Source organism: Brassica napus, chromosome C9, assembly GCF_020379485.1.
Source record: "Brassica napus cultivar Da-Ae chromosome C9, Da-Ae, whole genome shotgun sequence".
Taxonomy (NCBI): domain Eukaryota; kingdom Viridiplantae; phylum Streptophyta; class Magnoliopsida; order Brassicales; family Brassicaceae; genus Brassica; species Brassica napus.
The window spans coordinates 32,106,370-32,122,170 of NC_063452.1; the positions used below are offsets into that span (position 1 = coordinate 32,106,370).

The 15,801-nt window shown below is 38.7% G+C and overlaps 1 protein-coding gene across 1 annotated transcript; it reads right to left on the minus strand.

The window, feature by feature from the left end:
• Positions 1 to 12,087: 12,087 nt before the first annotated feature.
• LOC106422099 lies at positions 12,088 to 15,382 on the minus strand. Its single transcript, XM_013862928.2, has 3 exons — positions 13,978 to 15,382; positions 12,754 to 13,773; positions 12,088 to 12,185 (listed from the first exon to the last, which is right to left on the minus strand). Exons 1-3 carry the CDS (start codon positions 15,380 to 15,382, stop codon positions 12,088 to 12,090), a joined length of 2,523 nt encoding a protein of 840 aa, XP_013718382.2.
• Between the last annotated feature and the right edge of the window lie 419 nt (positions 15,383 to 15,801).

The following is a 15,801-nucleotide window of genomic DNA, read 5'->3' on the forward strand; positions in this document are numbered from 1 at the left end:
GCATTTTAGAAATAAAATGAGAGAAAACTCGTAGCTGGCCATCGAACCTGTCTGAAGATCAACGATCAGAGACAAACATCGATCGACACACATCCTGCGCCGTCGATCGACAGTGAAGCGCGCAAACCCCAGCTAGGTTTCCAACAAGCTTAAATTCCAAGTCACGACATATTTACAGAAATACCCCCTGCCGACTTTAAACCTAATATTTATATGCTCTGTCATTGTTCTAGGCAACACATGCTTTCTTATTGTCTACTTCTCACAGCAAACAAAACTTAGGATTTTTAGTAGATTTGGAGAGAAGATCCAAGACTCATTCGGAGATTTGTATTGGAACTCGACTATTTCTAACTCTATTTATTTATGCATTTTATTCAGTTTATGCTTATGAATTGCTTTGCCATGTCTGAGTAATTCACCTGTTAGATTTAGGGTTTAAATAAGTTATGAAAGATTAGCCCAAAATATAGAATTGCTAAGGTGATAAATATCCGTCAAAGAATTGTGGTTAATGCATGTGTTCTAGAGTAACTAACTAGAACCCTGAACTTAGGATTGTAGACAACTACGACGGTAGGTTCTGCACCAGAATTAATTCCTTTGAGCTACGATTGTTTAGAAACAAGCGAAAGCTGATTTAAACAATACTAGTGAACCTATCGATCAAATCGCTAACGCCTATCTAGATAACATGGATCAATGTTCTTACCATCACATCGATCGATCGACGTTCGATCCGTATCAACAAGGGACAACAAAGATATTGGACTTAGTCAAAACATAAGGCTCAAATGCGAAAGCTGGATATCTTTGCATAAGAAGCCGAGTTCTAAGATTGAAAACCTATGTATTCTATACCTCTATAATCCTGATTACCTGAATAGAAAACCCTAGATATAGCGCTTTCTAATAACTGTTTACAAACCTCAAACCAATCAACTGAACAACCGCCTTGTTCGACTACTTGCAATTTACTGTTTTCATTATTTACCAAGCTTAATCACAAACTGCTTAGATATGTTGTGTGTCCTAGCTCCTTGTGGATTCGATCTCTAAGTATTACAATTGAACCTCTTATTTGAGAGAATAAATCACTCCTTAGGGTAATTTGTGTGATATCAAATTTGGCACCGTTGCCGGAGGCTTTGATCGCCATTAGAGCTTATCTAGTTAGATTTAGTCTAGGTTTTCTACTGTTCAAGAAAACTGATAAAAAAATTTCTTAATTTGTTTCAGGTGCATGTCCTGCAGTACAAGAAGCAACAAGGAAAAATCACTGTTATTCTCAGACCTTGCCCTCTTGGAACGCACGATCCGCAAAGACTAGAGATCCACATCGATCGACAACAACATCAATTTGTCGACCGAAACTTCTCAGCAAACGTCAACCGATACTCCAAATCCGTTGACCAACAGTTGTGAGCTACCACCGATCGACACTTCAATCAGAACATCGATCAACGTTCGTTGGCAATACATGGATGCGACCCTTATCCTAGAGTGAGATGAGAATGGAGACCTGCATTACTAGGAGGGTCATCTGCGTAATGAAGCAGGTCAGAGGTTAGATGATCAGAGGGCTGTAATTCCTGATCAAGATGTTGAAGTCCCTGCAGATGCTCAAACTGTAGACGAGGCTGCTCGACCTAGAACGTTGGCTGACTACAATCGTCCAGATTAGTACTACGCCAACAGATCTGCTATTCGTCCTCCAACTATCCAGAGGACCGACTTCGAGCTGAAACCCCAATACTTTACACTCGTGGCGCAGACTCCATACTGTGGTCTATCACACGAGCATCCTATGGACCATCTAGAGCGGTTTGAAGATCTGGTATTGGCCATTAAAGGAAATGGATTCCCTGAGGAATATCATTTTTGCAAGTTCTTCAAGTATTCATTGTTTAGAGATGCTTCGCGTTGGCTTAAGCAGTTACCACAAGGATATCTTACATCCTAGCTTGACATCAAGAATACGTTTTTGCGCAATTTTTTAAGAGTCACGAGCTGAGGACTTAAAGAGCAAGTTTGCTACATTTACACATGAGCCTACAGAGTCATTCAGAAGCTCCTAGATCAGATTCAAGTCCTATCAGAGAGACTGTCCACACCATGGATTCGACGAAGTGCAGCTGCTTAGCACTTTCTTCAAAGGCATCGCGCTGACATATCAGATGGAACTTGACATTGCTAGTGAAGGAAACTTTAACACTAGGAATCCAGAAGAGGCTGTGAGACTGATTGAGAACTTGGCATCTAGCAATAACACCAAGAACACTGATTATGAAAGGAGAAAATCGGCCACCCTAGGAAAAGAGGAGTTGGACGATGTTAAAGCTAAGCTGGACAGTGTTCACAAGATTCTCAAGAAACAGGTTAGCTTTGCAGAGGATGTAGAAGTTGTGACGTAAACAATGATAGAGATTTTGAGGAGGATGTGAACTTCATCAGTGGAACTGGTTTTCAAAATCAGAAGCCTGGAAATCAGAGTGGATACAAAAACTCTAATGGCAATGGACAGAGGAGTAATTTCAACCAAAGTTCGCAGTTCCGGAAATCCTACAGTAACAACTTCAACAACAACATCAACAAAAACTATAGAAATTTTTCCAATCAGAACGTACCACCACATACTCGAGAGAGCAAGATAGAAGCAATGATTGATCAAGTTTTTGAGGGTCAGCAGAAGCTGATGGTGAATGTCAATGGGAAGATAGATGATGTCTACATAGAGCTAAATGCAAAGTTTGAAACCTTGAATACACATGTGAAGAAGTTGGAGACACAAGTGGTTCAGACAAAAGACGCTGTTAAGAGACTAGAAACCTTCATCAAGGATAAAGGAGATGAAGCACTAAAGTACCACGTTAATGCCATCATAGATGATGATTTTTGGCAAGTGGTTAAGGAGGAAAAGCTTTAGTAGGGAGAATTCGAATTTGAAAGCTCTATGAGCTTCGACAGTTCACATTGGTGTCGACCGACGCCAAGAGAGGAACATCGATCGATGGAGCCAAATGAACACCGATCAATACTTGCTGTTCAAAATTGATTGACGGAATCAGTTGCATCATGCGAGACGGTGAGAACCATGACCCATGAAGAGTTTGCAGCTAAGCATCCTCATCCACCCAAACCCTTACGTTTAAACATTGATTGGCAGAATGAGCCAGTCGCCGATCGACAGAGAGAATCAACCGGCGATCGACCGTCACCTTCTGGCATCGATCGACGAGCACCTCTCTGATAACGAGTGCAACTACCCAAAATAGATGTAGCACGATTGAATGCACTCAGAAACCCATCTCAACCTTCAAAGACATTAACAAACAATATAGTGAGCAATCTGAAGATGCACCAGAGCCTATGCAAGTTGATCAAGCTATTGCGGGAAGAACCTTGAGGAAGAGGAAGGAAAAGGTTCCTAAGCATCTGAAGAGAGGAGCCAATGATAAGGAGATGAATAGTTTCACAAAGAGGATTCTAAGGATCTCAAAGGATAAGCCATTTGAGGAAGCTTACTTTACCCATATGTTGTGGATGTTCTTCAGAGAGACCAAGGAAACTGAAGAAGACATTAAGAGAATGTTTCCACCAGGTTAGAGAGAAGATGAGACAGAGGATTACATTGAAGAAGAAGAGTGATCCTGGAAAGTTTGTAGTACCATGCTTGATAGGAGACATTGATTACCCTAGTGCGCTCTGTGACACATGATCTTCAGTCAGCATTCTACCAAAGGTGATGGCAGACCATCTAGGTATGAAGATAGAGCCTTCAGAGGATTCATTCACTTTTGTGGATTATTCTCAGAGGAACTCAGGAGGAATCATCAGAAACCTTGAGGTGCAGATTGGTAATGTCTATGTTCCAGTAGATTTTCATTTCCTGGACATCAAGCTCAACTGGAATTCTTCCTACTACTTGGGAGAGCCTTCATGGCTACTGTAGGAGCAGTATGTGACATGCAGACCAACAAGTTGTGCCTGACACTGATAGACCCTACTGTCTACTATGATCCAGTGAGAGTTGTCAATCAACAGACGGGCTACATGGAGATTGGAAATGATCCATGATTCATTGCAGTTTTCTACTGCGACCATGAAGCTAAAGTGGAATCAGAGACTAAATCATCGATCGCCACTCAACCTAAAGCATCGATCGACAAGATATCTGGAGCACCGATCGACAGAACCTTGGAAGCATCAATCGATAATGACCATGTGAATGAGAAATATGATTTCCCAGAATGATATATCAACGGTTGGGAGAATGATTACTACCAACCTAGCTTCGCTGTTCACACTGCTATACCTTCAAAGAGGAAGATGAGTGCAATGGAGACTGATGAGTATGATGAGGACTACAAAGAAAAAGCAACTATTGAGTATCGTGGCCTTGCCATGGAAGAATCATGAGTTCTCAAGAGTTTACATGAGACCAGAGGGGAAACATCGATCAACAGAATAACAAAACATCGATGGACATTCATCACGGAACATGGTCAGACGCAAGAGCAGAAACTGGTGCAGATTTTGGTTATCTCAGAGCAGATGAGTTTGCTATTTTCAGAGAATCACAAAGACAATCACGTGCCTTGGATGGATGAGCTATAAAATTCTCTAGAGACGTCGCAGACACTACTGCAAAAGCTAGAGGAAATCTTTTCAATCCGCAAGCAGATACAGAGGAACAAGTATCAATCGACGTCAACAACCGATCGACGGTCTCTTCGAGTTTGGAAAGAGAGCTTATGATTTCAGCGGCAACAGAATATTCAAGTGGGAAAGAAGAGATGAATACGGCGTATACAAAGACGAGCATGGATATGCACGAGCGCCAGATGGCAGAATCATTCATGTTTCTAAGAAAGACATCAGAGAAATTCTGGAAAGAGCTACAATGCATGAACAAGCTAATATCTCTCTACCAGAACATGCAGCAAAGTTCACCAGAACCTTGCCAAAGCTAGGCAGTTACAAGAGAGCAGATATTGATGATATGGTACATGGGATCTACAGAGCCCAGGAGATGTCACTAGAAGAATCCTACAGGAGGCTCGATGATGTCTACTACCCACTCAATGACAGCGTTGAAAGGCTGACTACACGCATGGATGAGCTGAAAGAGGAGATGGACATGATTCGGAGACAGGCCGCAGTCCGATCAGAAGCATCGATCGACGGTTCCACTCGACCATCGATCGACGGTTCCACTTCCACTCGACCATCGATCACTCGAGCATCGATCGACGGTTCCACTCGACCAATCGACAATAGGCACGCATCTTTGTGAGGAAGGCTGATAACAGTGAAGTTGTTAGAGGACAAGCTTGATGAGATTTTTTTTTTTTCAAGACTTGATGAGAGAGGATTTTTCCCAGAGATTGGAGGACATCGAGAAAATAATTCATGCCAGACTTAGAATGCAGCATGGCTGTATTGGAAATCTTCAGCAAAGGATGCATGTTAATGAGGTTGATAAGGAGATACTTAAAAACCAGTGGACCAGAGGAGATGAAGCCATAAGAAGCTTTGTTGGTACATGGTTTCAGATGGGCAAAGATGATGTAGACACTTGTTTCCCAACAAGTAGTCATCCACCTCCTTACTAGCCAATCTGTTTCCAAAGTCAAATTAAATGACTATAATAAAACGACGAGTGGGAGGCAACCCATTTTTAGGTAAATTTTACTTAGTTTTGAGGTTGATTGGTTAGTCCTTTGATTTCTGTGGACAGCCAAAAATATTTATACAGCCACAAATTTAACAATCAAGCTTTGCTTTACTTTTTAAGACCCACAGCTGAGTTTCCTTTTTTTCTTTTCGTTTGGATGTAGACACTGATTTTCCCACAGCATAAAAACAATGCTTTGAAAATTTATTGACAAATCTAAGAGTTTTATAACACAAAAAATCACAGCAAAAATCTTACAATCACAGCAATAAAATATACAGCATAAATGTACAGCAAAAAAATAAAATTACAGCTTTAACCAATCAGATCTTTTATTTCAAATTATTATTGATTTCCGCATTAAATTTATTGCAGAAAAAAACCCAAAAAGAGATCCGAGGAGACGACTGATCAACCTATCGACCGATGAGACCTAGTCGACATCGATCGACAGTACTACACTAGCACCGATCGATGGATACTTAATTGTGTCAATCGACATCAAACATCAGGGAGAAGGTATATCGTTCTACCTTGTTTATTATGTACTTATGATTTATGTTATCACTAAACTTCGACTAGATATACACTGGGGATAGTGTAATTTAAGTCTGGGAGAGAGGTTTACTGATATTATTTTATTTATGAGTCTTATAAAATGTTTTCAGAAGTTTTTATTAAGTCAAGAAGGGGATAATGAACTTTTACAGTTTCACTTATTATCTAACCACTCTCTATCACCACTCTTAGATTTATTGACTGTTGAGTGTATTAGAGATACAAAAGTGGATCACCCGCCAATTACCCACACTTGTTGAGATTGTTTGAAGGAACCAAAGCTGATCCCCAACCTAATTAAGCTTAAATTGCTTGTCTTGGAGCTTGATATACATTAGATCGTAATCCTTCTGCAAGTTTGGTAGATAAAAGTCTGTGTGTTTCTGATTCCTTCTCTCTCTCTCTCTCTCTCTCTCTCTCTCTCTCTCTCTCTCTCTCTCTCTCTCTCTCTCTCTCTCTCTCTCTCTCTCTCTCTCTCTCTCTCTCTCTCTCTCTCTCTCTCTCTCTCTCTCTCTCTCTTCGGCATCTATATGAATAAAAGATTGAAATGATTTTCTGCGGTTTAGAGGGGTAGGAGTGTCTTCTGTGACCCCATTATTCTATTCTAATGGAATAATCACACATCGTTAGAAGCGAAGGGTAGGAGTGTGTTCTGTGACCCCATTATCCTCCTACACTTTGTCAAGAAAAAAAAAAATATACATAGAAAAAGAAAGAGAGAAATTTGAAAAGAAGATGAATAAAGATGGACTGTATCATCATCAATTTTCGTTGGAATTGAGATTCAGAAAAGAGAGAAAGAGGGAAGAAATGGATTAGATAAGACTACATGTGTGTTCAAAAATTTTCTTGAGTAAGAGTCCATTTGTCTTTTGATCGATACTTCCAAGGTAAAGTATACACTTTTTATATATGTATTAAATGAGATCAGTAGAGGGGAGAATCAGACAGTATTAGCTAAGTTGCTGGTTAGATGCGTTTGGTTGCTAAGCTAGGATATGGTATATGAGATACCTCTAAAGTTAGAATTGATTTGACGTGGCTTGTAACATTGTAAAGGTGATAGTGAGTTCTTAAATTGTGTGAGTCTCTGCTCTTTTCAAACCTCTTTCAAAAAGACTACTCTTTATTTTACTTGAGGACAAACAAAAGGTTAAGTATGTGGGAGTTGATATACCATGGATTTTACACATTTTTAGCCATGGTATATAAGTGTTTTATGAACTATTTATTATGTTTTGGAGTCTTTTTAACACATTTACATGTTCAGGAGTGTTTTGGAGAAAAGTGATGATTTGGGTACATTTTAGAGATAAAATGAGAGGAACCTCGTAGCTGACCATCGAACATGTCTGAAGGTCGACGATCAGAGACAAACAGCGAAGCGCGCAAAACCCAGCTAGGTTTCCAGCCGGCTTAAATCCCAGTCACTAAATATTTACTGAAATACCCTTGGCCAACTTTTAACATATTATTTATGTGCTCTGCCATTGTTCTAGGCAACACACACTTTCTTATTTTCTACTTTTCACAGCAAACAATACTTAAGGTTTTTAGTAGATTTGGAGAGAAGATCCAAGACTCCTTCAGAGATTTATATTGGAACTCCAGTATTTCTAACTCTATCTATTTATGCGTTTTTTTAGTTTATGCTTATGAATTGCTTTGCCATGTCTTAGTAATTCACCTGTTAGATTTATGGTTCAAATAGGTTACGAGAGTTTTTTTTTTCGAATGAATGTAAAATTTATTCAATCGGGAAAACGTTTTTACATCAAGTGCAACTATGTTTTAACTCTGTGCAAAAATCCTAATAGATAAAGAATCTATCATCATGAATCTATAAGTTGTGGAGCTTGTCTTCCTGTCTCAAAATATAGCCCAAAATATAGAATTGTTAAGGTGATAAAGATCCTTCAAAGAATTATGGTTAATGCATGTATTCTAGAGTAGCGGTTTGAACCTAGGATTGTGGACAACTACGACGGTAGGTTCTGCACCAGAATTAATTCCTTTGAGCTAGTATTGTTTACAAACAAGCGAAAGCTGATTTAAACAATACTAATGAACCTATCGATCAAATCGCTAACGGCTGTCTAAGAAACATCGATCGACGTTCTTACTATAACATCGATCGACGTTCGATCCGTATCAACAAGCGACTGCTGAGATATTGGACTTAGTCATAACATAAGACTCGCATGCGAAAGCTAGATATATTTACATAAGAAGCCGAGTTCTAGGATTGACAAACTAAGTATTCTATACCTTTATAATCCTGATTAACTGAATATAAAACCCTATATCTAGCGTTTTCTAATAACTGTTTACAAACGTCAAACCAATCAACTGAACAACTACCTTGTTCGCCTTTTTGCAATTTACTGTTTTTATTATTTAACAAGCTTGATCACAAACTGCTTAGATCTATTGTGTGTCCTAGTTTCTTGTGGATTCGATCATTAAGTACTACAATTGAACTTTTTATCTGATAGAGTAAATTACTCATTAGGGTAATTTGAGTGATATAAAAAACTAAAGATGTTCTGTCGTTCGCCGAGAAAAATATTTCATAAACCTAAACTGATTAGCTCAAAAACCTCTTAACAGATCTGAGGAACCACCAATACAAATTTATGAATCGGATTTCTGAAACTCATTTCGAATAAAGAAGTCCAACACAAATATAATTTCTCCATTCCTCCTTTAATTTCCATCACACGATAATATATAAAGCTTCTTAAAGCGAACACCAGCTAATGATGATCACATATATGATGTATCTTATTCTATAACCACTACAAGAAAACAGCAGTATTCTGACGGACATTCCGACGGAAAATGAAATCCTCGGAATTTCCCAAAATTTGGGTTTCCTCGGAATTTCCTCGGAATATACCGACGGAATTCCGAGGAAACATCAATCCGACGGAATATTCCGAGGAAATTCCGAGGAAAAATGTGTTCCTCGGAAAAAACCGATGAATTCCGAGGAAATATTATAGGGATTTTACAAAATTCTGAGGAAATTCCGACGAACTAGTGATCGATCGATGCGTTTTTGGACATATACCCATCGATCGATCACATTGTTACGCTTTGGTCCATCTTCGTGATCGATCGATGCGTTTTTGGACATAAATCCATCGATCGATCCGTTTATAAAAAAACATTCGAGATTTTGAAACCCCAAACACTAGTTCCTCGGAATTTCCTCGGAATATTCCGAGGAAATTCCGAGGAACACTTGATATCCTCGATCGATCGATGGGATAATCTCATCGATCGATCACATTGTTACGCTTTGGTCCATCTTAGTGATCGATCGATGCGTTTTTGAACATATATCCATCGATCGATCCGTTTATAAAAAAACATTCGAGATTTTGAAACCCCAAACACTAGTTCCTCGGAATTTCCTCGGAATATTTCGACGGAATTCCGAGGAAGAAAAGGGTTTCCTCGGAATTCCCTCGGAATATTCCGAGGAAATAAGGGTTTTAAACCGAAAACAACATTTTGCGGTTTGAATAACACCTATATAACCCTTATTAAGTGTCTTACGTTCATTATGAAGTCAAAAATTTGTTCCTTACCCTATAATAAACACTTTTCCGATTGTATGAACGAAATCCCCACAACATAAGAGAAACACTTATACACTTTAATGAACGGTAAAGGGATTACTTACAATTCGTTTTGAAATTTGTTATTTCATGATTTATGCTCATCTATACAAAGAATCTTCAATGGTATGCATTGCAATTGTATAAGAAATGAAATACGGCAAAAAAAATTGATGTTTTGAAACCCCAAACACTAGTTCCTCGGTATTTCCTCGGAATATTCCGGGGAAATTCCGAGGAACAATATAAATTAATAGATATACATGCACAGGATATTCTTTTTCCTCGAATTAATGAAAATATTCCGAGGAAATTCCGACGGATATTTAAGTGGCCGTCGGAATTTCCTCGGAATATTTTCATTTAACCGGGCAAATAAGCCGCCAAATATTTCGCGAAAATTGAAATTGAAAATACTGAGGGAATTCTGACGGAAAATATCCGTCGGACCCAAGGTTTTATAAGCTCGAAACGCATCTTCTTCCCCATTTCTCTCTTCTTTCTCTCTGGCAATCTCTCTCTCCTTCCAGCGTTCTCCACCTTCTCTCGCGATGATCTCTCTGGCGAATCCTTTCCATTCCCTTACAAATCATGTAAGGACCCTATCCCACTCTCTTAGGTCCTATTTGTTAAGTTTTTAAGTAGATTTGATGATTTTAGAAGGTTTTTGATAGATTTTTGTTAGGGTGATTGGGTAGGATTGTGATTTGTTGTGTAATAGGTTTAGAATTGTGATTTGGTTGTGTTGAATTGATTTAGAAATTTTTTTATAAATTGTTCATTATTTTTGTATTTACAAAACGTTTTTTCTATATAAATTCGATTTTACAAAACATTTTTTGTATATAAATTCTATTTTTGGATTTATAAAAGATGATTTCATATTTATAAAAATATTTATATTTATTAAAACTAATTTTGTATTTATAAAACATTTTTTTGATTTATAAACACTATTTTTTTATTTTTGTATTTACAAAAACTATTTTTAAATATACAAACCGCTCTTTGTATATAAATTCGATTTTTGGATTTATAAAAGATGATTTCATATTTTAAAATTAATTTTGTATTTATAAAATATTTTTTTTGATTTATAAACAGTATTTTATTATTTTTGTATTTATAAAAACTATTTTGTATTTATAAAAAGATGATTTCATATCTATAAAAATATTTATATTTATAAAACTAATTTTGTATTTATAAAACATTTTTTGATTTATAAACACTATTTTATTATTTTTTGTATTTATAAAAACTATTTTGTATTTATAAAAAGATGATTTCATATTTATTAAAACTAATTTTGTATTTATAAAACATTTTTTTATTTAAAAAAACTATTTTATTATTTTTGTATTTTAAATATGTTTTCTATTTCAATTTTAATTTTATATTTTCGAATTTCAATTTAAAAAAATAAATTTATAATTTTTTTTTTAATTTTGGAAATATTCCGAGGAAGTTTATCCCTCGGAATATTCCGACGACATCTTCCTCGGAATATTCCGACGACATCTTCCTCGGAATATTCCGAGGAATTTCCGACGAACTTGTGGTCCTCGGAAATTCCGAGGAAATAGGGTTTCCTCGGAATTCCGTCGAAAATTTCCGAGGAATTTCCGAGGAAAGATGAATTTCCGAGGAGTTATTTCCGAGGAGTTATTTCCGAGGACTTTTTTCGTCGGTATGTCGTCGGAATAGCGTTATTCCGACGACATACCGACGATTTTTTTCCTCAGTATGCCGCTGTTTTCTTGTAGTGAACTATTCATTTGTGCATACTGTCAAATATTATGATGAATTTTTGATAAGATCCAACTTTTGATATTAGAGGTGTACGTATAACATATATTGTTTGATATGGTATCATATATGATTTTTTTTTTTTTTTTTTTGACGTCAAAAGACCATTCTATTACTCAAACTTGAGGTGTCTGGGTAACCAAACCGGAATAGAACAACCAACAAAATGTAACTCCCTATGAAAAGATCTAGCAGTCTTAGCCAAAAAATCAGCAGTCCGATTGTGCGTCCGTGGAACGTGAGAGATTTTGAATGCTGGGAAGCATATCTGTAGCGTTCCTATCCTTTCCAATTCTGTCGAAAAACTTGGCCACGCCTGAGAGTCCTTTACCATTGTAATTAGTTCCTTACAGTCTGTCCCAAAGCTTTGGCAGTTCGAATATTGTAGCATATTCTCCATCGCCCACCGCAGTGCTTCTACTTCCGAGTGTAAGGCTGATTCGCGTCGGGGAAGGTTCCTTGTTCCCATAAGTTGAGTGTTCCCTGAACTATCCATCCATGCCCATCCGCATCCACTAAAGTTAGCAGAAGATGTCCAAGATCCATCTAACAAGCAAATATTTCCCAAGCGTACGACTTGGGGTTCCTCATTTATATTATCGTGTGCCACAAGTTGTACCACTTCATTAGCATCAAACCAAGCGTGACATTCACTCTCTGCATGTCTAACTAGATCCGATGGATCTCTATCTATTCCCCTGAAGAGCTTTTCATTCCTAGCTTTCCAAATGTACCATATTATCCAGGGATATGGGTCCCTATCTTGCTCTGGCCCAATGATACTATTCTTCCTCCAGAATAGATAATCCATATTTGCGTAGACGCTCGAAAGCGGAAAAATATTTGGGCCTGTCGGAGTAGATGATAGAGACCACACTTGAAGAGCTGGTGGGCATTCAAAAATTGCATGTGTAACGGTCTCCTCCACTTCTCCACATCTTGGGCAATAATTATCGCACCTCATATTACGTCTAACTAAGTTCCTCGTTACTGCCACATGACCAGTTAACAACTGCCATATAAGATGACATATCTTCGTAGGAGCCTTCAATTTCCACGCAAAGGCTTGGAGCTTTGTAATACTTGGCTCTAAAACATCCCTTTCCTCCGCTACCTTTAATAAATTCTGAGCCACCCAATATCCAGATTTGACTGTGTATTGGCCATTTCTTGTAAAGTCCCAGCAGAAGGTATCACGACGATGAGCTGAACTTATTGCCAAGCTCCTTATGAATGGTATATCCTCAGGATGAACATAATTCTCCAATTGTCCCACATCCCATTCCTTTACTCCCTGATCAATAAGATCGCTTACTCTCATATTAGGATGCATCACAGGCGCTATGGGGACAGCTGGCCTCGCGGGGGTCGATGGGATCCATGGATCCTCCCATACCTTAACTTCATAGCCTGAATAAACCTTCTGTCTAATGCCCAGTAATAGCAATTTTCTTGCAGCATAAATGCTAGTCCACACATAGGATGGGCTGGTCACATCGTTTGCTCTCAAGGGAGAACTCAATCTATAATATCTTCCCCGTAAAACTCGAGCGACAAGAGAATCAGGGAACTGTACTAGTCTCCATAGTTGTTTAGCCAGAAACGCCAGATTGAACTCATGAATCATTCGGAAGCCAATTCCACCCTCCTCTCTTGGTAGACACACTTTTTCCCATTTTGCCCAGTGTATACCTCTCTTTGGTGGGTTTGAGCTCCACCAGAATTGGGCGATGGCATTGGCTAAATTTTCGCATATCTCCAATGGGAGCAGGAAAGTCGACATGACGTATGTCGGGAGAGCAAGCAGGATGGATTTAATCAACACTTCCTTTCCACCTTTTGAGAGCCATCTACCTGTCCATCCATTCACTCTATGCATCAGCTTATCTTTCAGGAATGCAAAAAGTTTGCATTTAGATCCGCTTATGTCTTCGGGGATGCCCAAGTATGTTCCCATTCCACCTTCATTTTGTATCCCAAGTGCATCTTTGATCTCTTGTCTAGTGGTTGCATTAATCCGCTTACCGAAGTGTAAGGACGATTTATCAAAGTTGATACATTGACCAGATGCTTTGCCATATCTTCTGACTACTTTCATTACTTCTTCACATTCACGGGGCTCCGCCTTACAGAAGAAAAGGCTATCATCAGCAAAGAGAATGTGTGATACCGACGGACACGTGCGTGTAACACGCATCCCTATTATCTTCCCTTGTATCTCTGCATGATTAAGAAGGCTAGCGAGCGCTTCCGTGCATAGAATAAAAATGAAAGGAGACAAAGGATCTCCTTGGCGTAATCCTCTACCTGGAGTAATATTCCCTCTTGGCTCTCCATTCATGAGAACTTTATATTTCACCGATGTAATGCATCGCATGACCCAGCTGATCCAAGTCCCTGAGAATCCCATCTTACGCAGGACAGCTTCAATAAAGGACCACTCCATCCTATCATATGCTTTGCTCATGTCTTTCTTGATGGCCATCCTTTTATTCCGCCCACTTGGCTTTGTTCGCAATGCATGGAACATTTCCTGAGCGATCATAACATTATCTAAAATCTGTCTCCCAACAACAAAGGCTGACTGGGTTTCCGATATCAAGCCTGGTAGTACCTTTTTTAACCTCTGGCATAAGACCTTAGAGATTATCTTGTAGCTGACATTGCACAGACTAATGGGCCTAAACTGAGCCATTGCATTTGGCTTTGTTACCTTCGGGATAAGACATATATTTGTATCATTCAGTCCACTCGCCATTACCCCCTCAAAAAGGAATTTATTAACCATAAGAGTTAAATCCTCTTTTACTATATCCCAGAATTTCTGGTAAAAAAACGCAGTCATCCCATCTGGTCCTGGGGCCTTCTCTGGATGCATGGCAAAAAGCGCTAATTTGACTTCCCATTCAGAGACCGGGGCTGTAAGGTTGGTATTCATATTACCAGTGATCGTTGTTGGAACTTGAGCTAACGCCTCCTCAATTTCCTCTGGATTCGACGATTCAAAAATTTGCCTAAAATAACTAGTAGCAATGGCTACTAGTCCTTCTTCATCCTCAACAATATTTCCATTCTCATCTAGGAGCTGTGTGATCTTATTCCTTGCTCTTCTTTGCTTCGTCAAGGCATGGAAAAATTTTGTATTTCTATCTCCTTCTCTCAACCAAAACACCCGACTCTTCTGCTTCCAGAACATCTCTTCTGCTTTAAGGGCATATGAGAGTTCTTTTAGGGCTGCTGCAATTTCCTCAGTTGTGGCATTATCATCTGCATACAATCCTTCTACCTTTTCTTTAAGCTCCTCCACTAATTTTGCCGAATTGACATTATTTTGCCTTCGCCATTCACACAAGGCTCTCCTGCAGCTGGAGATATGTTCTATGATAGACGCATTGGGAGGAAGATCAGGAGATTTCCATCCCTCAAGGATAACTTGCCTTAGCTCTTCATTATCCAACCATCTTTTGTCAAACTTAAAATTTTTGGATCTTCTCGTTGGCTTTATGAGTATATCTGCAAGAATCGGACGATGATCCGATCCCCATAGCCTCATGTACTTTACAGCCGAGTGGGGAAACTTCTCATGCCAGTCTACATTTCCTACAGCTCTGTCTAAAAGATATCGGACTGTTGATCCTCCTGCCCTCTTCCCCACCCAAGAAAGCATATCACATGTGAAAGGAAATTCTAGCATACCACAATCATTAAGCATCTGCTTAAAAGGCAGAAAAGAACTAGCAGGACGTTGTCTTCCTCCTGCTTTCTCATCATGACATGTTATTTCATTAAAATCTCCTATCATGAACCAAGGTCCATTTCTTGTTGTTGAGAAACGCGTAAGACGTTCCCAAACTTGATCTCTTCTTTCTAATACAGGGTCTCCATAAACAAACGTCATATAGACTTTTATTCCATCAATGACTGCCTCAATGTCAATCATACGATTATTTGAAAATAAAACATTAACTTGAAATTCATCCATAAAAAATAAAGCTAAACCTCCGCTGAGTCCAAGTGGCTCAACAGTAAACAAATGATCAAATCCTAAGTCGATCTGAATGTTTTGCAACAGCCGCCTTTTATTCTTCGTCTCAGAAAGGAACACAAGTCCTGGGCGATGCTTCTGACACA